A 22,224-nucleotide genomic window follows, 5' to 3' on the forward strand; every position below is an offset into this window, starting at 1 on the left:
CTTAACCATCTGAGCCACCCAGGTGCCCCTCTAAAAAATTTTCTTTTTAAGTCATTTTTATATCCAACTTGGGCTCAAACTTACAACCGGAGATCAAGAGTTGTATGTTCTACCAATTGAGCCAGCCAGGTACCCCTATCTATTACCTTTTCAAATTAATTTTCATTTTATCCTATTTTTTTCAGTACTTGCCTTTGTTTCTCTACCTTCTTTCTGTTTCCTAGCTCTTGGGAATACCCTCTGGTAGCTTTTCTCTCCTGTCTCATTTGTGTTAGGCTGGATGTAGGAATCTGGGTTGAAAATCAGTTTTGCTCAGAACTTTGCAGCATATGTTAAAAATAAAATATCTCTAACATACATAGCAATAAAGAGTATATTAAAATGAACATGACTAAGGAATAAAATAATAGAAGCTACCTATGTACCCTTTCACAGCTTCATCTGCTTCCTACCACCATCCCAATTTTGCTATTTAATCATTCTCCTGCATCTCTTTACTTAGTATTTGTGCATTTTAACACACTTCTGTGTTTTCAGCTTTACTTAAATGGTACACTATATTTTTCTGAAGCTTGTGTGTGTGTGTGTCTGTGTGTGTCTGTGTGTGTGTGTGTGTGTGTCTGTGTGTGTGTGAGACTGAGTGAAAGAGAGAAGGTACAAGTGAGTGAGGGGCAGAAAGAGACAGGGAGAAATAGAGAAGTGGGGCTCACCCAAAGTGGGGCTCTAGTTCACCTGAAGCGGGACTCAAACTCATGAACCCTGAAACCCGAGCCGAAGTCAGGTACTTAACCAACTAAGCAACTTAGGTGACCTCTTCTGAAGCTTTTTAAATACAACATAATGGAAAAATAAAATAAATAATATAACGTTTCTAAGATTTATCTATATTAGCATGTATAGCTTTGTTACATTTGTTTCTCAGTGGTGTATAGTATTTTATTATGTAAGTGTAATTCCGTTGTCCGTTCTTTTATTAATGGATTTAGAGGCATTTTTATTTATTTTCTCAGTGGTTTTTTTTTTTTTTTTTGCGAGAGAGAGACACACACACACAGAGCGCGAACAGAGGAGGGGTAGAGGGAGGGAGACACAGAATCTAAAGCAGTCGTCAGACTCTGAGCAGTCAGCACAGAGCTCACCACGGTCACGCAAACTCACGAACTGTGAGATCATGACCTGAGCCAAAGTTGGATGCTTAACTGACTGAGCCACCCAGGCACCCTGAGGCATTTGTTTCCATTAACTGTTGGGGTGGACATTTTCCCAATAAATCTTGATACATGGGTATAAGAATTTCTTTACGGTATATGCTTAAAGTGGAGTTGCTGGGTTCATATATAGACCTACCTTCAACTATAAGACTGCCAAGTTATTCTCCAAAGTATTTGTAGCAATTTATGCTAGTTATTAGTGTATGAAAATTAACATTGCCTAATATTCTTGCCAATACTTGGTGTAGTTAGTTTAATTTTAGCCATTCTGGTGGGTGGACTGTAGTATCTCATTGTGGTTTTCATTTGTTTCTTTTTTTCTGTTTACTTGTAAGGAGTTACCTGTTTAGTTCTATTTATTGCTACTCATATTTCCTCTTCTGTGAATTGCCTTATTTGTTGCTCATTTTTTAGTTGGGTTATCTGTCTTAAATTTTTTTTTTTAATGTTTATTTTTGAGAGAGACAGAGCATGAGTAGGAGAGGGGCAGAGAGTGAGGGAGACACAGAATCTGAAGCAGGCTCCAGGCTCTGAGCTATCAGCACAGAGCCAGAGGAGGGGCTCGAACCCACGAACATGAGGGATCATGACCTGAGACAAAGTCAGATACTTACCCAACTTGAGCCACTCAGATGCCCTTTGACATTTTTTTTTAAGATTTTATATTTAAGTAATCTCCATGCCCAACATGGGGCACAAACTCACAACCCCGAGATCAAGAGAGCAAGAGTCTCATGCTCTACCAACTGAACTGGCTTTGTCTTTTAGTTTATAGTTTTTATGAAATTTTGTATTAATGAAATGTGAATCTTTTGCTGGTCATATATCTTGGAATTATCTTCTCTCCAATTTATCTTTTCATTTTTCTATATTTATGTGCATGAATTTTACATTTTTTGCAGTAAAAATTATAAATCTGATAACTGAAATGTAAAATGTATTTAAGTTACTTTTATGATTGTGTGTACTTCTTGGCCCATGTCCTTTTTTTTTTTAAGATTTTATTTTTGGGGTGCCTAGTTGGCTCAGTTAAGCATCGAGCTCTTTTTTTTTTAGTGTTTATTTATTTTTGGTGTGTGTGCGCAAGCACGCACCAAAACACACACACGCATGGGGGAGGGGCAGAGAGAGAAGAAGACAAAGAATCTGAAGCAGGCTCCAAGCTCCAAGTTGTCAACATAGAGCCTGATGCTGGGCTCAAATCCATGAACTGTGAGATCATGATCTGAGCTGAAGTCAGACAGTTAACTGACTGAGCCACCCAGGCACTTCTAGCGTCTGACTCTTGATTTTGGCTCAGCTATGATCTCACTGTTGTGAGATGAGCCCCATGTTGGGCTCTGCACTGAGTGTGGAGCCTGCTTAAGATTCTCTCTCTCCCTCTGCCCTTCTCCCCTGCTTGCACTGTCTCTCTCAAAAAAGTAAAAATAAATTTTAAAAAAGATTTTACTTTTAAGTTCTCTCTACACCTAACATGGGGCTCAAACTTAAAAACCTGAGATCAAGAGTTGCATGCTCCACTGATTGAACCAGCCAGATGCCTCCTGGGCCATATGTCTTTTTAAAAAGACATATTTTTAAAAAAAGTTTATTGAGGGGCACCTACATGGCTCAGTTGGTTAAGCATCTGACTCTTGATTTGGGGTCAAGTCATGATCTCATGGTTTGTGGGTTCGAGCCCCATGTTGGTCTCCATGCTATTAGTGCAGAGCACACTTGGGATTCTTTCTTGCTGTATCTCTCTGCCAGTTCCCTGCTCACACTCTTTCTCTCCCTCTCAAAAATAAATAAACTTAAGAAAAACCACAATCTTTACTGAGATATAATTTACATACAGTAAATTGTTTGTATTTAAAATGTGCAATTTGATAAGCTCTGCCATATCTAAACACCCGTGAAACCATTACAATAATCAAGATAATATATCCATCACCCCTGGAAGTTCCTTCCTATCCCACTGCATTCCTCTTTCTTTCCCTACCATCTTTTGCCTTCACTCAACTATTGATCTGCTGTCTCTATAGATTAGATTCCATTTCTAAGAATTCTATATAGTTCTTTTATAAACTTTGCAATGTCTTTGGCTTTTTTTACTCCGAATAATTATTTTGAGATTTATGTTGTATGGAATTACTAGTTAATACATCTTATTGCTGGGTATTCATTGTATGGTTCCATTATGATTTGCTCATTCACCTGTTGATAGGCATTTGGATTGTTTCTGTTTTTTAGCTATTACAATAAAGTTGCTGTGAACATTTGTGTTTATAAGTCTGTGTGTGGACAAATGCTTTCTCATTCCCTTAGGTAAATATCTAGGTGGAATGGTTGTATCATATGACAAGTTTTTCAGAGTAGTTGTATCATTTTACATTCCCACCAACAATATGAGAGTTCTAGTTTTCTACCTCCTGATCAACACTTGGTGTGATCAGTCTTTTTAATTTTAGCCATTCTAAAATTAGTGGTTGCTCTCTGTGGTTCTCATTTACATTTCCCTAATGACTTATTATATTAAGTATCTTTTGCTGTGTTTATTTGCCATTCTTATATCTTTTCTGGTGAAATATGTTTTCAAATCTTTTGACCATTAAAAAGCGTTGTTTCTTACTGTTGAGTTTTGAGAGGGGTGTGTGTGTGTGTGTGCGCGAGCGCACGCGCACGCACCTGTCTGTCTGTCTGTCTGCCTGTCTTGTTTCTGGACATAAACCCTTCATGAAATATATTCCTTTTTTCTTTCTTCCTTTTTTAAAATATTTATTTTTGAGAGAGAGAGGGGGAAAGAGGATCTGAAGTGGGCTCTGCCCTGAGAGCAGAGAGCCCTGTTTGGGGCTCGAACCTAACGACTGCAAGATCATGACCTGAAGTCAGGCATTTAACTGACGGAACCACACAAGCACCCCTCTTCTTCTTTATTTTAATGTTGAAGCTTAGATGGCAAAGAGTGGGCAGAATGGGGATGGTGATTTTCACTTCAGGGTACACACATTCTCACTCTGGTTCTCTGGAGGGAACACTGTTGGCCATGACACAGATTCCATTGTGGTGATGTGGCCATGGGGGAAGCCTGAGGTGCTGTCTACTTACTGCTTACAGGGAGCAAATCACAAGGATGAACTAAGGCAGAACTACATCATGCATGTCACACATTCTGGAATAACTGTTGAACTCATGCGAGATACCATCAAGAGCTACTAGGATACTAGCTAGGACAGGAAAGAAAAGTCCTACATAACTGATGGTGGGTACATAGCAGCCAAGCTCATGGTTTAATTTCTATTAAGCTGAACCCTGTCTATAACAACGCAGTTGATGGAGTCAGGGGAAATTGAATCAAGTATCACCTTTACAAAGATACTCTCCTAGGCTGCTCCCCTACACTTTTCTTTTTATTCTCTTACCAGTATCTCTCAAACACAAATTCTTAATTTTGATAAAGTTCAATTTATCAACTTCCTCTTTTATCTTTTAACATGCTTTTCATGTGAAATATATGAAATCTGCCTAATTTAAGACTACAAAGATTTTTCCTATGTTATCTTCCAGGAGTTTATTTTAGGTTTTACGTTTAGATCTATGATCCATTTGGAGCTAATTTTTGTATACTGTATGATGGGTGGATGGAAGCTTTTTGTATTTTTTTAAAAAACAAATATCTAAATGTTCCATATTACTAGTTGGAAAGACTGCTTTCTCTGGGGTGTCTGAGTGGCTCAGTTGGTTAAGGGTCTAACTTTGGCTCAGGTCATGATCTCATGTTTTAGGAGTTTGAGCTCCATATCAGCTTCTGCACTTACAGCACGGAACCTGCTTGGGATTCTCTGTCTCCCTCCCCTGCTTGCAAGTGTGCACACATGCTCTGTTTCTCTGTGAAAATGGAATATATAAACTTGAAAAAAAAAGTTAAAAAAAAGACTGCTTTCTCATTGAATTAAGAAATTGCCTTTGTACCTTGTTGAAAATCATTTAGCCATATGTATGTAGGTGTGTTTCTGGACTCTGATCTGTTCATTGATCTATTTGTCTACCCTAATGCCATTATTATACTCGTGTGTTGCTTTTTCAAACAGAAAATAGAATATGAAAGCAATATTGCACATAGAGACAGGAAGTAGAATGGTGGTTGCCAGGGGCCTGAAGGAAGGGAGTAATAACAGGGAATTACTTAATGGGTTCAGTTTCAGTTTTGCAGTGTGAAAAGTGTTCGATGCATGGATGTTGGTGATAGTCGCACAGCACCATAAATATACTTAATGCCACAGAACTGTAGTTTTAAGTAAGTGGGTAAGATGATACATTTTGGTGTGTGTGTGTGTGTGTGTGTGTGTTTCACCATAATTTATTACAAGCTATATTGCACAATATCTGGGGCAGAATGACTACTCAGTTTCAGTTGACTGATTTTTAAAAAAAGACCCAAAGAAGTTAGCTAGCAAATGATAATGGTAAGAAGTTTGAATCCACAGCCAAAAGGCATATTATTTCACTCTATTACATAGCTACATCTGAATTGTAATACTTTTCCCCAGCATGATAAGCCTTGGATTTTAAAATCTTTGGACTTAATAAGTATTCTAGATCAATCCTTGTAGCAATAATGACTCACTAAAGCAGAAATGGAGGATATGTGAATTTATCTTCTTCTCTCTCCCCATCTTCCTGTTGCACATTCAATCATTTAATGTTTCTTGAAAGTTGCTAATCTAAAATCTCAAGACATAAAGTTGGCTCTCTTTTTTGGTATTTTATAAATTGTAGTGAAGCATGCATAATATAAAACTTGCCGTTTTAACCATTTTTAAATATGTGTTTAGTGGCATTGAGTATATTCCATTGATATGAAACCATCACCACCATTTATTTCCAGAACATTTTCATCTTCCCAAACCAAAACTCAGAACCCATTAGACACTAATTCCCCATCCCTCTCCTTAGCCTCTAACCACCACCCTTCTACTTTCTGTCTCTATGAATTTGACTATGGTACCACATATGAGTGGAAACATACATTATTTTCTCTGTATGATCTGCTTATTTCACTTAGCATAATGGCTTCAAGATTAATCCATGTTGTAGCATGTGTCAAATTCTCTTTATTTTTTTTAGGCTGAATAATATTCCACCATGTGTTCATACTACAATTTGTTTATTCATTCATCAGTTGATGGATTTGGCTTTTATAATGCTTCTGGGAACATGGGTACAAATTCCTCATAAAGTCCCTGCTTTTGACTCCTTTGGGTATATATCTGGAAGTGAAATATTGGCTCATATGGTAGTTGTTTAGTTGTTTATTTTTTAGATAATTATTTATTTTGGGGAGCCTGGGTGGGTCAGTCAATTAAGTGTCTGACTTTGGCTCATGTCATGATCTCACAATTCATGAGTTCAAGCCCCGTGTTGGGCTTTGTGCTTACAGCTCAGAGCCTCCTGGAGCCTGCTATAGATTCTGTGTCTCCTTCTCTCTCTGCCCCTCCCCAACTCAACACTCTTTCTCTTTCTCAAAAATAAATACATATTTAAAAAATAAGATAATTATTTGGAGAGAGAGAAAGAGAACGAGAGTGCATGTGCGTGCAGGAGGGGGGAGGGACACAGAGAGAGGAGAGAGAATTCCAAGCAGACTCTGCATGAGGTTTGATCCCATGAATTGTGAGATCATGATCTGAGCTGAAATCAGGAGTCAGATGCTTAACCAACTGAGCCACCCAACTGCCCCCAGGTAGTTGTTTAATTTTTGGAGGGACCACCATGCCATTTTCCACAGTGGCTGTACTATTTGACATTCCCAGCAGCAAATGCACAGGGACTCTAAATTCTCCATATCTTTGTCAGCAGTTGGTATTTTCTGTTTTTGTTTTGTTTGGTAATAGCCATCCTAATGAGAACAAAGTGGTTATGTCTTTGTGATTCCGATTTATATTTCTTAATTAGTGATGTTAAGCATCTTTTTATGTGCTTTTTGGCCATTTGTGTATCTTCTTTGGCGAAATGCCTGTTCAAGTCCTTTGCCCATTTTTAATTAGGTTGTTTGGAGTTTTGTTGTTAAATTAAAAAAAGTTTTTTTAAACATTCATTCATTTTTGAAAGAGACAGTGCAAGTGGAGGAGGGGAAGAGAGAGAGGGAGACACAGGATTTGAAGCAGGGTCCAGGCTCTGAGAGCCCAGTGCGGGGCTTGAACCCACCAACTGCAAGATTAAGACCAGAACTCAAGTAGGACACTTTACTTACTGAGCCACCCAGGTGCCCCTTGTTGAATTTGAAGGCTTCTTTATATATTCTACTATCAGTTTTAACAGATATGATATGCAGATATTTTCTCCTATTCTGTGAGTTGCCTGTTTACCAAGCTTTTGGTGTACAAAAGTTTTGAATTTTGATATAGTCCAATTTGTCTATTTTTACTTTTGTTACCTATGCTTTTGGTATAATATTCAAGAATTCATCTTATATCTGTATTGAGTTCATTTTTGTATATGGTATAGGGTAAGAGTTTAGTTCTTTTGTATATGGATACCTAATTTGTTTGTTGAGAAGACTGCCCTTTCCCCATTGAATGGTCTTGGCACCCTTGTGGAAACTCATTGACCATACATGTAAGGGTTTATTTCTGGGCTCTCTGTTCCATTGGTCTCTCTGTCTGTTTTCATGCCAATATACACTGCTTTGATTACTGTAGCTTTGTAGTAAAGTTTGAAATCAGGAAATGTGAGATCTACAACTTTGTTCTTCTTTTCAAGATTTTTTTTGGCAATTCTTGGTGCCTTGAGATTCCATAACAATTTTAGGATGGGATTTTGATAGGGATTGCATAGAATCTGTAGATTGCTTTGAGTAGTATTCACATCTCAACAATAGTAATTCTCCCAGTTTATGAACATTTCCATATCATGTCTTTTCCATTTATTTATATCTTCTGTCATTTCTTTCAGCAAAGTTTTATAATTTTCAGTGTGCTAGTCTTTCCCTTCCTTGGTTAAGTTTTATTCCTGTTTTTAGATGTTATTGTAAATGGAGTAGTTAACTTCCTTTTCTGATCATTCATTATTAGTGTATAAAATCAACTGATTTTGTGTATTGAGTTTTTATCCTGCAAGTTTGCTGAATTTGATTATTCAAATTGTTTTTTTAATGTGGAATCTTCAGCATTTTTACATGTACAATCTTGTTATTTACAAAACATTGAGGCTTTTACTTTCTCTCCAATTTGGTTGCTTTTTATTTCTTTTTCTTACCTAATTGCTCTTATTTGGACTTTCAGTACTATGTTGAATAGAAGTGGTGACAGTAGTCATCTTTTTTCGTAATCTTAAAGGAAATGCTTTCATTCTTACACCATTGAATATTATGTTAGCTGTTGGTTTTCATCTATTTTTGGTGTATATTATGTTGAGATAGTTTTTTCCTATTCCTTGTTGATTATTTTTTTATCATGAAAAGTTGTTGAATTTTTCAAATGTCTTTTCCTCATTAGTTGAAAAGTTCTTGTGAAGATTTTTCCCTTTATTCTGTTAATGTAGTTATTACATTGATTTTTCATATGCTGAACCATCCTTGCATTCCAGGAAAAAATTGCATTTGGTCATGGTATCTAATCCATTTTAATATGTCATTGAATTTAGATTGCTAGTATTTTGTTGATTTATATTTTTAATTTTAGAGAGAGCATGCACACAAGAGTGGGGGAGGGTCAGAGAGAGAGAGAGAGAGAATATCCCAAGCAGGCTCCACGCAGTCAGCTCAGAGCCTTACACAGGGCTCAATCTCATGACCCTGGGATGACAAGAGTTGGACACTTAACCAACTGAGCTACCCAGGCACCCCAATGAATTTTTATCAATGCTTATAAGGGATATTGGTCTGTAGTTTTCTTACTTGTAGCCTTTCTCTGGCTTTGGTATCAGAATAGTGCTGGCCATGTAGAATGAGTTAGGAGTGCTGCGTCCTCTTTGATTTTTTTTGAAGATTAAAGTTAACTGTTGAAGCTGTTGCCATCCAAGCTCTCTTCCTTACTGTTATTGATAATTCAGATGAAAGATACCTTACAAGATGCTGTAGTAATTTAAGATTACCTCATAAAAGAAATATATGAAAATTTTATTCAACTTCACCAGTAATGAAAGGATTGTAAATTGAATAAACAAAATAATTGTATTTCCCCTATCCAGTTGACCTTCAAAAAATTGGATTTATATTGTAATATACAATAATTGTGACAGCTCCCAATCTGTCACTAACACTAATAATAGGAATGTAAATTGGAACAAATTTTTCTGGAGCAGAATTTGGCACCATTTAATAAAGCTTTAAAAGTTACTCGTCCTTTGACCCAGCAATCACATTTATAGGATATTGTACTGAGAAAATTGTCATGAAGAATACATGGAAGAATTTAGAGGAATGCCTTCAACATTACGTATAACAATACAAAGTTAAAAACCATAATGTCCAGAAAAAGAAAATTGGGTAATAAATTGAGATACACACGCAAGCCTGTGCAGCTATATCATACTGATGTTGGAGAAAATTTTACAAAATAATGTATAGTATGATTCCATTAAAATGTTTCTATTTAGGCATTAAAAGCCCCTCGGATTTAATATTACCTGTTAACAGTGGTCTATTTCTAGGTGGTAGTGTGGATTCTTGATATTTTTATTTCTACTTCTCCATCTCTCTATTTTTTAAACAGTAAATGATACTAATTTTAGGACAAAACAGGAAAAGGTATTCTGTTGGTATTGAAAATGGTGCTTGCTTCAGCAGCACATATACCACAATTGAAAATGAAATGAAGCAAAAAAGCATAGTTAAATCTTATGACAGAATCAGTATCTAAAAATAATCTGGGTAGGCTGACATGATGGACTGAATCCAGTGAAATTTAATCAAGATGGATGAATTAGGTAGATAAGATAGAGTAATAAGTAAGTCATATTTCTGGGTTTAAAAAACCAAGTGTAAAGTGGGGCCTAATAGCAACCTATGTAAAAGACTTACGGGTTTTAGTTGACTCTACCCACCTTTTCTGTGTAAGCAGCCAGCCATTTTCCTCCCCTTCATCTCACACCCAGCTTAGTCTCTTCATGGGAAACCTCCAGTGTTTCCTCACTGAGTGACGTTAAGTCTTGTCACCATTTGCCACCATCTGTTCTAGTCATCTTTTCTGACTGTTCAAGTTGCTGTCTATTTGGAGTCCTCCTGTTTCTCTCACTTTTGCTTTTTCAAACTTGAGCTATACTTCAGACATCAAACTTAGTCTTGTTGGAAGCCTGTCTGTCATAGTGTGATCACATTTTACTCAAATTTATTTTAATTCTGGGAATTTCATATGTTGAGAAATTAAAATCAATAAAGTTTCTCGCTTTATGTGCAAAATTTGAAATAACACAAATCCTCTTCTCTTAAAAGTGACATAATTTCCTTTTGTCATAGGACATGCAGCCTTAACAATAAATGCCTTTTTTCATTTCTTTGTGAGCCACCAGCATTCTAAAGTGTGGGATATTAATCAGCACCACTGCCACGAAACCTTCCCAGAAGCAATCACTGTAATAATACTACAAAATATTAAAGATAAGTGCTTAGGGGAAAAAAGGAATTTAAAAGCAACTTAAAGGGACACCTGGGTGGCTCAGTTGGCTAATAAACATCTGACACCTGGTTTGGGCTCAGGTTACTGCCTCATGGTTCATGAGTTTGAGCCCCAGGTCATGCTCTTTGCTGACAGTGTGTAGCCTGCTTAGGATTCTCCCCCGCCCCTCCCTTCCTCCCTCCCTTCTTCACTCTCTCTCAAAAATAAACTTAAAAAATAAAAGCATACTTAAAATAGTTGTAGAATTATGCATTCTGAGAAGATATGCAGCAAAGTGATGAAGTATGGGCTTGAGCCAGATAACCCTGAATTCGAATTTAAATCCTGATCCCCGCACTTAGCTAGTGGGCGACTTTGGGCAAATAACTTAATCTCTCTGTGTCTCTGCTTTATTATGTATGTATGTATGTATGTATGTATGTTTGTTTATTTTGAGACAGAGAGTGAATGAGCAGAGGAACAGGCAGAAAGAGGGAGTGAAAGAATCCCAAGCAGGCTCTTCACTGTCAATGCAGAGCCTGATGCAGGGCTCAGACCCACGAACAAGATCATGACCTGAGCCAAAATCAAGAGTCAGGTGCTTAACTGACTGAGCTACCCAGGCACCCCTCCCCTCTTTGTTTCCTTATTTATTTATTTATTTATTTATTTTTAAAATGTTTTATTTATTTCTGAGGGAGAGAGAGACAGCATGAGCAGGGCAGGGTCAGAGAGAGAAGGAGATACAGAATCTGAAGACAGGCTCCAGGCTCTTGAGCTAGCTCTCAGCACAGAGCCCGACGCAGGGCTCGAATCCACAAACTGTGAGATCATGGCCTGAGCCGAAGTCAGACGCTCAACCGACTGAGCCACCCAGGCACCCCTGTTTCCTCATTTAAAGAAACAAAAGATTTTATTTTTAAGTAATCTCTGTACCCATCGTGAGGCTCATACTTAAGAGCCCCAAGATCAGGACTTGCACCCTCTATCGACTGAGTCAACAAGGCACCCTTTTGTTTCTTCAGTTTTAAAATGGGCTGAGGACATCTGGGTGGCTCAGTTGGTTAAGCTTATGACTTCAGCTCAGATTATGATCTTGCAGTTCATGAATTTGAGCCCCACATCGGGCTCACTGCTGTCAGCACAGATCCTATATCCCCACCTCTCTCTACCCCAATCCCACATGCACAGACTTTCAGTAAATAAAATTAAACCAAAATGAAATAAAACTTAAAGAAGAATAAATAAAATGGGCTGATGATAGGGGCACCTGGGCGACTAAGTCGGTTAAGTGTCTGACTTCTGCTCAGATCATGATCTCAAGGTTTGTGAATTCGAGCCCCATATCAAGCTCTGCACTGATGGTGCAGAGACTGCCTGCAGTTCTGTCTCCCTCTCTCTCTCTCTGCCCCTTCCCCACTTGCACACATGCGCTCTCTCTTAAAAGAAATAAAAAACTTAAAAAAAATATAATGGGCTGTTGTAAATTGTGTTCGTAGCATGTAAAGCTCTTTGGGGCATCTGGCTAGCATATTTGGAAGAGCATGTGACTCTTGATCTCAGAGTCGTGAGTTTGACTATCTTGGGTGCAGAGGTTATTTTAAATAAATAAACTTAAGAAAATGCTCCCTTTTTGATAATTTCAGAAAATAGGATGCTGCCAATCTCTTTGAAACCATGTAGTGAGGAAAATAAATAGGATTCAGATGAAGGGAGATTTTTTCCTCCTTCGTTGTAAACATAGTAATAATAGTTCATTAAAGAAAATTTGGGGGTGGCTGGGTGACTCAATTGGTTGAGTGTCTAACTCTTGATTTCAGCTTAGGTCACAATCCCAGCGTCATGGGATTAAGCCCCAGTCAGGGCTTTGCACTGAGCATGGAGCCGCTTAAAGTTCTTCTTTCTTCTCCCCTCTCCCCTGGTTGCGTCTGTGCTCTCTCTAAAAATTAAAAACAAAAACAAAAAAAAGGTTTAAGAAAAAGAAACTTGGGGGTACCTGGGTGGCTCAGTTGGTTAAGCATCCCACTCTTGGTTTTGTCTCAGGTCATTATCTACCAGCTTCGTGGGTTCAAGCCCCTCTTCCCTCATGGGATTCTCTCTCTCACTCTCTCTCTACCCTTCCCCTTTTCCTACTGTGTCTCTCAAATAAACTTTAAAACTAAAATAAAATAACTTAAAAAAGAAATTTGGGAAGTTCAGAAAATTATGAAAACAACAAAAAAATTGTTTTTAATGCTACTACTATCCCAGTGCTAACCGTATTAGCATTTTAGTTGAGTTCCTTCTAGTTTTTTCCCCTATGCATTATTATTACTGTTTTTTAAATATACATATATGTTGTGATTATAACACATATACTGAACTGGAGGGTGTTTAGCTTGGAGAAGTAAACTATTGTAGAAGTCCAGATGAGTCCATATTAAACTATGTTGGGGGCCTAGGCAGGGTCACTGGCTATAGAGATAAAGCAAAGGGGCAGGAAACAAAGGTATTTCTGTGGTTGAATCAATAAACTGTGGGGTGGTGATTTAGTTTTTTAGCTCTGGCTCCTGAAAAGAGGCAGATGGAACATAGGAGGAAGAGCATATTTGCTGGGGAAGATGTTTGTTTTGGACATGTTGAGTTTGAGATTTGAGTAGGACATTCAGATGGAAATGTCTAATAGGCAGTTGAGGTTTTTAACAAAGCCTTGAGAGGTAATCTGCCTGGGATATGCATGAGAGCACCCCAGTAAGAATGTTTAAAATCATCAAAGATGGCACCTATAGAGGTGCACGTGTATCTGACCTCTCAGTATACCTTGCTGTTTAGGGTAAGAGTAGAATTTCCATCCTTAGTACTCAGCATAGTATTGCCACATAGTAGGTGTTTGTGGAATAAGTGAGTTTATTGAAACAAAAAGAGGGGACATTAATTTGGTCTCTGTAGAATCCTAATGAGCTTGAGGGAGTGATATTTATTATTTATCTTTCCTTTCTCTTTCAGTTTTCTTGGTATCTAAAATTTAAATTTCTAAGGAGAAATAAGACCTATTTTTCTTTACTGCTTCTGATGGAATTTTGTTTACATGAAATACTTAAAATATTATTTGGATGGCTGTAATTCATTCAGCTTAATCTTGAATTGTTTTTAAAAATTTTTATGTGTTTTTTAAAATTTTTTTTCTGAGAGAGAGAGACAGCATGAGCAGGGGAGGGTCAGAGAAAGAGGGAGACACAGAATCAGAAGCGGGCTCCAGGCTCTGAGCTAGCTGTCAGCACAGAGCCTGACGCAGGGCTCGAAACCACGAACCGTGAGATCATGATCTGAGCCGAAGTCGGACACTTAACCGACTGAGCCACCAAGGCGCCCCTTAATCTTGAATTTTTTAAAAAAGGTGGTCGTGAGAAAGATTGTCTCAATGATTCTTCAAATATTCAGAGTATATCATAGTGGATATGTTAAGGGAATCTATTTAATTGAACTAACACATGAGGGTGAAAAGATTTAGGAATATAAAAATGTATAAATCAGTATAGGGCAAGATATAAACATAATACCTATGGGGTATTGAATCTTTGAAATTGCGTAACTTGTGGAAGTCTTCATGGAATGTCTGTATCAGAAGATACTAGATTGGTGTCAGGAACATTCTTAGTGGGAAGGTGGACTGGAAAGACCCACCTCATCTGTATGCACTCAGCCCCTCTCTTTGTATACTGTAGGCAGCAGTTGGTTAATTTGCATGTGTGGTTTCAACTGTCACCCTGTTGACTCATTCTGAAAGCTCCGTGCGGATAGGCGCCCATGTCTTTTCCTCCCAGCACCTAGCGGTGTAGGTTAGAGTAGGCTATCAGTAAATATTTGTCCAGAGAATAAAATGGTGAATGGATTAGCAAACATTTAGTGAGACTTGAGAATGTTCTATGGGAGTAGGAGCGGGTGGAGAATTGTTAGTCCTTTAAAGATTGATAACACATAATATCTAACCTCAGGGAGCATAAAATCTGGTACTGAGTATAAATTTATCAAGCTCTCTGGTTTTAGATTAACCAGTACAGACAAGTAAGTAATTTGTTGACTTGAAACAGACTTTGTTTCTAACATAAGTTTTAATAAATTTCTTAAGAGATAAAGAGAATTTTTATTTACATAACAGATAAGCACATATTCTCCTTTCCTTCTCTGTACTCATTTAGTTGCAGAAAGGATTGTTATGGGGTCAGTTTTATGATCTTTTGATATTACTAAGTTTTTTCTTTTATTAAACTTTGGGATTTCTTTTAAATATATATTTTTTAATGTCTATTTATTTTTGAGCGAGAGAGAGAGACAGAGAGCAAGCAGGGGAGGAGCGGAGAGAGAGGGAGACACAGAATCTGAAGCAAGTTCCAGGCTCCAGGTTGTCAGCAGCACAGAGCCTGATGAACTGTGAGATCATGACCTAAGCTGAAGTTGGAAGCTCAACTGACTGAGCCACCCAGGCCCTCCTAAAATTTGGGATTTGATTAAATAAGGACATAATGCTCATCTGAAAATACAGAAGGAGCTCACATCTCTACACTGTGATGAAGAAGCAAGATACTTAATTTGAATTGGTATACTAAAATAACTGGCTTGATCATTCAGGCATGCAAAGACCAGATAATCCAATGTGTTTTAGTACTAAGAGTTTTACTGTATATGGTATAATTGTTTATGATGTATTTCCTTGTAAGGTTTTTTTTTTTAAAGCACTCAAGACTAGTCAGTTTTTAATTATCAGAACTGACATAAGGCCTTTTTGGAAAGTAAAACTGCAGGAAATCCAGTGGAATCTCGCAGTGCTACTGCAGCTATTTGTGGTTCTTAAGGTAGAAAAATTAAAGTGAAGACAGGAAGTTAGGACTTTTTGAAGAAACTATACTGGGGGTAATAAGTGCAAATCATATATAATTCACTCAAGAATAAAAGCTACCCTCTGAAAATAAGACACTGATCCAGTCAGAATGTGTATTCTAAGGGAAAAAACTTGTATCCTGCCTATGCATAATTCAGGTGGTAACCTAACTAGATACAGCAGTTGAGCATAAGCAAAACCTAATCAGTTGATGGGAGGAAGATATATATTAATAGAAGAGAGAGCAGCCCTGTGGAACCTAGAGTCCCCAACGAGAATTTTGTAGTGATTTTCCAGCATTGTCCAGAGAGAACACAAGCCAGCTTTACACCATCATTTGAACACATTCTTTGTGTTGGACACATGTAATTTATTAGGCTTGATTGTAGTTCCATTTTCCTTTGTTTTAGATTTCAGACTCACTAGATAAGCTCTTAGATAACCACACTATGGGTAATGCATTTCTCTGGATGGTAATATATCACTATTTCCTATTATAAACCAATAATTTGGCATTTGGCCTGTAGGTTAGCTTTTAAAAAATAAACTTCATTGAAAATAAAAATATGACATCATTCTTTCATAAATTGGTTAGTGTAAATTAAGCCAAATAAGTTCTGTGTGTGCCGAGAAAAATGGAATTTATAGAGCTATAGAGCTGAGGGCCATACTCAGGAATAGGTGTCTGGTAGAAGGCAGGACGAAACCATAGTCCTATTGTCATATACCCATTGCTTGGTACTGGTTGGTATTCAGTTTAATGTGTTAATGAAACTCGAGCCCTGCATCATGCGCTGTACTGACAGCGCGGAGCCTGTTTGAGATTCTCTTTCTCTCCCTCTCTCTCTGCCCCTCCCTTGCTCATACTCTCTCTCCCTCAAAATAAATAAACAGACATTAAAAAAGAGAGAATAGAATCCTGTAAACAAATCAGAGGCTAAAAAGGCAGATAAAAACTGTGTACATTTGTTAGAAAAGGGGAGGTACGGTGCATTTGAGAACAGAGACAGTCTGTTTGTTTCATTGTCTTTATTTCTTAAATAATTAATACCTTGATTTTATTTTTTAGACCTTATTGCAGTACGCAAGCAACAAGAATGCCTCAGAACATATGGTGTATCTTCTGGAGGTGTATCGGCTTGCCATCCAAAGCTTTGCCAGCGCACGCCCGTATTTAACTACTGAATGCGAAGATGTCCTGTTAGTGCTTGGCAGATTAGTACTGTAAGTTTAAGTTCTGAAGTCACTGTTTAAATTAAGTGCTTCTGCTTGTAATGTGTGCCTGGTTTTTCTTTACTATGAGATCACGTTATTCAGAGCACCATTAAAGTCATACCTTTGAATGGAATTTCCTTTGCTCTGAGCCTTTGTATTCTGGTTCCCAGGAAATAAAGCACAAGTGAAGCTCCAGCCAAACAACATAATCTTTAATTGCCTCCAGAGTCTCTTCTACTCAGGCTTCGCATCCAAAAATGATACATTTTCTTTCTGTTCTTAGGTATAGATCAATTTAAGTGACAGTATCTGGAAACTATAGTGGTCTCTGAGGATCACTTTGTGGGGAAATACTATGAAATTCTGCAATTCGATTATATTATTTGAACTAAGAATAATGTTATTAGCAGAAAATATCAGGATATAGTCTAAGATTACAACCCTGAGCCCATGATAATTTAGCTGTTGTTTGAATATTTAACTGTGTAGTAACAGATAAAATTACACCTTTAATGTAATTTTCATCTGCAAATTGAAAAGGTACAATTATTTGGTTTTTAGATTGGTTTAGCTTACAGATTGTTTGGGACGATAACTTCTAGTCTGGGTAGTCTTGATTTGTTAAAGCCAAAGAAATGGCCTTGTCAATATTTCTGCTTCCTCTGTTCCTGTAACAGTTACATATATTTATCTCTTTATCAGCCGAATTGACAATAGCATTAGCTTCTATTTTTGTCTTTGGGAATCAGAATGGTTCCTATTTGGGTGCCCTCCCCACACCCTAATAAAACTGCTTGGAATATGGTTTCTAAAAGGAATATATTATTACCAAGTTTTAAAGCCACTATGTTATTATAAAGGTGCTTGGTTTTTCTTTTTTCTGTTTTTTAAAGTTGAAAAGCCAATATAACAATGTTGAAGAAAATTTGGAAGAGTGAGAAACAAATTTCAGATAATCTAAACAAATGTAAAATGTGTATTCAGCATCACTGTCCTACTGTATTTGATTATGCTTATAACCATTATAACCACCTTTATATACTGACTTCAGTATTTTATGTTATAGGAGTTGTTTTGAGTTACTGCTTTCGGTGTCTGAAAGTGAACTGCCGTGTGAAGCCTGGGTGCTCTTCCTTCAGTCTCTACAGGTGAGGTGATTTGCTCTCCAAAAAGTTTCCTGTTTAGATATCCAAGACACCTAGTTAATTTCTCCCAGCAAAATAAAATAGAAAACCTGGAAGGAAAACAAGCATATTGTATATTAATTTCATGAAATTTTGAGAAAGACGCCTTCCAGACGAAGGGGGGGTGCTAAAAATCGTTTTATTCTTTCATTTGGTTTTGTTAGCCTTTATATAGCTTAGGGATCAACACAGAAGTTTTCATTACTCAAAAATAAAGTTTTAGACAGAATAAAGCTATTAAAAATGTAAAATTGTATATGGTTGGTTAAAAGGCAGAAGTATTTGGATCATTCTTAGTGCACTTATCTAGCAATTTCCCTCTAACATTAGGGATTATGTCTAGCATTGTAAGTCTCTCAAACAGCCTTCATAGATTCTATTCATGCATTTTACTTGCAGAAGAGCTCCATTGGCTCTCATATTGGCTTGATTATCAGCTTTTTTTAAAAGGTGAGCACATCAGAAAGTAACAAGTTGTGGAGGACAGCATAGGATAGGAGGAAAAGCAAGTAAAAGGCAAGTAACAGGAGGCCAATTTGCCTGTTACTGATAGAGACAAAAACTGTTTTTTAAAGAATGGTTTATCACTATGTACCAAATACTGCTGTACAATGTTTTATGTATTTTGTGTCTTTTAATCAAATTACAAGCCTTGTAGTGTAATGATCATTTGCATCTCCATTTACAAATAGGAAGACCAGGCATAGAGAGTGTTGATTAGCTTACCCAGAGTTACACCCAGATTTGTACGCAGAGCTTGCTTTGTTCACTGCTTCCTCGAGGACATAAACTCTGTAGTAGCCGACACCTGTTTCATGTAGGCACAGGTAAAGATTTGGATATTAACAGACGTACTTCATTATCTGGCAGTTTCTTTCCTCTGGGATATATAACCCAAAATAAAATGATACAGTGTTAATTTTTTCTTTTTGGGGAAAAGAGGATTTTCTTTTCCTCAGGTCCTCAGCCTGTTTTAATCCCTATAATGTGGTTTAATTCCTTACATATTCATATAGCTGCTAAAGTCACCTTTCATACATAACACATCGATTTTGTCACACTGTGTTTTGAGGCCTGCCAGTAGTTTTGTATGGGCATCCAACAGTCTAGAAGGGCACATCTTTTTCTTGTTAGGGCTATTGCTATTATTTGTATTAGTATCCTCTATACAGAGAATACTGTCATATTTCTTCATTCTTCCCTTAGATTGTATGCCTGCACAAAATACTTGCCTTTTCCCTCTACCTGTGTATCTTTTCCCAGTATTTATCATACAGGATATATTTTTGAATATGTGTTCAATAAAATAAATATAGTAGAGGTACAATAAATGTAAGACATGGTCCTTGTTGAAAACTAAAAGGTAAAACCCTGAAGTTTTCTTATTTTAGTGATAAATGAACAAGGCAACAGATGGTTTTAGGAAACTTCTGGTAAGAGAATAGTTGTTATCAGAGCAGGCCACAAATAGAACACTCTTATTCCCTGTTTTCAGCTTGTGTAACCCTTCCAGATCTTTTGCCTAAGAATATGAAAATACACCCTGAAATGGATTTTCGAATAAACAAAACTTCAATCCTGTTTTTTGCAACTTTTTAAAAAAAGTTTATTTATTTTGAGAGAGAGGAAGAGCAGGGAACGGGCAGAGAGGAAGGGAGACCTTAAATAACAGAAAAACACATTAAAATTTTAGACTATGGAACAACCAATAATCCTCACCAGGATTAGTGGACAGTGGAGACGCATATTTAATCATTTATGTCAAATTAAATTTCTGACCTCTTTCTCCTGACCCTTTGTGTACATAAATATTTTAAAGAACAAACTGTTGCAATTATATTTTGTTTTCTGAGGAGATAGAATGATAGCTGATAACCTAGATTTTCCACGACATTTTCTATAGAGCCACTTTTCATTTAAAAAGTCTTTTTTTTTAATTTATTTTTTTTTAATGTTTTATTTATTTCTAGGAGAGAGAGAGAGAGACAGAGAGAGAGAGAGAGAGAGAGAGAGAGACAGCGTGAGCAGGGGAGGGTCAGAGAGAGAGGGAGTCACAGACTGAAACAGGCTCCAGGCTCTGAGCTGGCAGTCAGCACAGAGCCCGATGCAGGGCTCGAACCCACGAACCGCGAGATCATGACCTAAGCGAAAGTTGGACGCTTAACCAACTAAGCCACCCAGGCACCCCTAAAAAGTCTTTCGATAGAAGAATTTAAACAATGAAAAAATTTATCCTTTGGCATCATTAAGTTAATATTTCTATTAGAAGGAATAGGTTGTCTTTGTGAATACCGTGGAATCCTTTATTTATTAAAAAATTTTTTTAATGTTTATTTATTTTTGAGAGAGAATTTGAAGGCGGGGAAGGGGCAGGGAGAGAAGGAGACAGAGGATCTGAAGCAGGCTCTGCACTGACAGCCTGATGTGGGGCTCGAACTCAACAAACCTCGAGATCATGACCTGAGCTGAAGCCTGATGCTTAACCGAGCCACCGAAGTGCCTTGTGAATACTGTGGAAGCCTTTAAAAGAAAGCTGTTAATTGACCTTAAAATAATTTAGTAATTGGGCACTTGGGTGGCTTAGTCAGTTAAGCCTCCAACTTGAGCTCAGCTCAGGATGTCATGGTTCGTGAGCCTCATGGTTTGTGAGTTCAAGCCCCATATAAGGCTCTGTGCCAACTGCTCAGAGCCTAGAGCCTGCTTCAGATTCTGTGTCTCCCTCTCTCCCTGCCCCTTCCCTGCTCACACTCTGTCTTTCTCTCAAAAATAAATAAAAATTAAAAAAATTTTTTCTAATAAAATAATTTATTAATGTGAGGTTGTAAGTTGAATTATGGTGATAATTTTACCTAAGGATAATTTAGGAAAACATTTTATTTTTTAAGTTTATTTGTTTTGAGAGAGAAAGTATGTGAGCATGGGAGGGAAAGAGAGGGAGAGAGAATCCCAAGCAGGCTCTACACTCTCAGCACAGAGCCTGACATGGGGCTTGAACCCACAAACTGCAAGATCATGATCTGAGCTGAAATCAAGAGTTAGGCACTTAACCAGCTGATCCACCCAGGCGCCCCTAGGAACACATTTTAAAGGTGCTCTTTAACTTAGTGAAAACACCCTAGTTTCATTTTTTTAAAGTTTATCTTGAGAAAGAGAGAAACAGAGACAGAGAGAGAGAGAGAAAAGTAGGGGCAGAGAGAGGGAGGGAGAGAGAATTCCAAGCAGGCTCTGTACTGTCAGCAAGGGCTTAAATTCACCAACTGTGAGATATGATCTGAGCTGAAACCAAGAGCTAGACGTTCAACTGACTGAGCTACCCAAGTGCCCCGCTTGTTTCATTTTTTAAAAAGCAGTAACAGAATTCGCAAAGCTTTGAGGACAGTTCTTTTTTTTCCTGCTTATTTCTTTTTTGGAAATCCAGGTTCCTTTTGTAGACATTCAGGTACATTGAAAAGGCAAAACTATGTTTTATATTGCTTATTAGCCTGTTTTCTGGATATGCTGTTTTTGCTCTAGGAGTCACATGATGCGTTATTGGAATTTGGGAATAATAACCTACAAATATTGGTTCATGTTACCAAGGAAGGAGTGTGGAAAAACCCAGTTCTTCTTAAAATTCTGTCTCAACAGCCAGTAGAAACAGAAGAAGGTAAGCCTTAAAACATTACTGACTATATTGAAGGAAAATTTAGGTCTTATAGAATTAGAATTCATTTATGGCTTAAAGTTTTGTGAATGTCAGCTATGTATCCCTATCCAGTCCGTTCTCCTTTAAATAGTAAAAACTAACCATTAGCATTTAATGTCTTCCTAGTCTTTGCTATACGGTAGAGCTTTGGTCGTATTTTGTTCACTGGTTACTACAACTAAGGACTGTGGAAAAATTGCTTTTTTGTTTTAAACTTATTAAGTAATTGGAATTTAGCATTTTGTAGAGGAATGCAAAGAATGAAAATTTTTTTGCAAAATTGTTAAAGACCAGAAGATTTATGGAATTGAGTCGATTTTTGCATTTTAGACACAGAAAGTTGTTTGGTACACCACCAATTGTGATTTCATTTGCTTTGAGTTAGTAGAAAATTAAAAGGATCACATCAGTTAACTTCCTCGTCTTCAGAAGAATTATTTTATTGATGCCTTGGGTATGTCTTTTTTTATTTTAATTTTTTATTTAATATTTTTTT

The 22,224-nt window shown here is 37.2% G+C and overlaps 1 protein-coding gene across 1 annotated transcript in view; it reads left to right on the forward strand.

Annotated features, from left to right (window-relative positions):
• The window catches only part of RLF (RLF zinc finger), an 87,375-nt gene that overhangs the window by 14,273 nt on the left and 50,878 nt on the right, over nucleotides 1-22,224 (forward strand). Inside the window, exons 2-4 of the mRNA XM_039255956.1 lie at nucleotides 16,714-16,868; nucleotides 17,926-18,007; nucleotides 21,557-21,689. Coding sequence (XP_039111887.1) covers nucleotides 16,714-16,868; nucleotides 17,926-18,007; nucleotides 21,557-21,689 — 370 coding nt within the window. The remainder of the gene's footprint in view (nucleotides 1-16,713; nucleotides 16,869-17,925; nucleotides 18,008-21,556; nucleotides 21,690-22,224) is intronic.

The sequence above is a fragment of the Hyaena hyaena genome, unplaced genomic scaffold (assembly GCF_003009895.1).
Source record: "Hyaena hyaena isolate Hyena2069 unplaced genomic scaffold, ASM300989v1 scaffold_551, whole genome shotgun sequence".
Classification (NCBI taxonomy): Eukaryota; Metazoa; Chordata; class Mammalia; order Carnivora; family Hyaenidae; genus Hyaena; species Hyaena hyaena.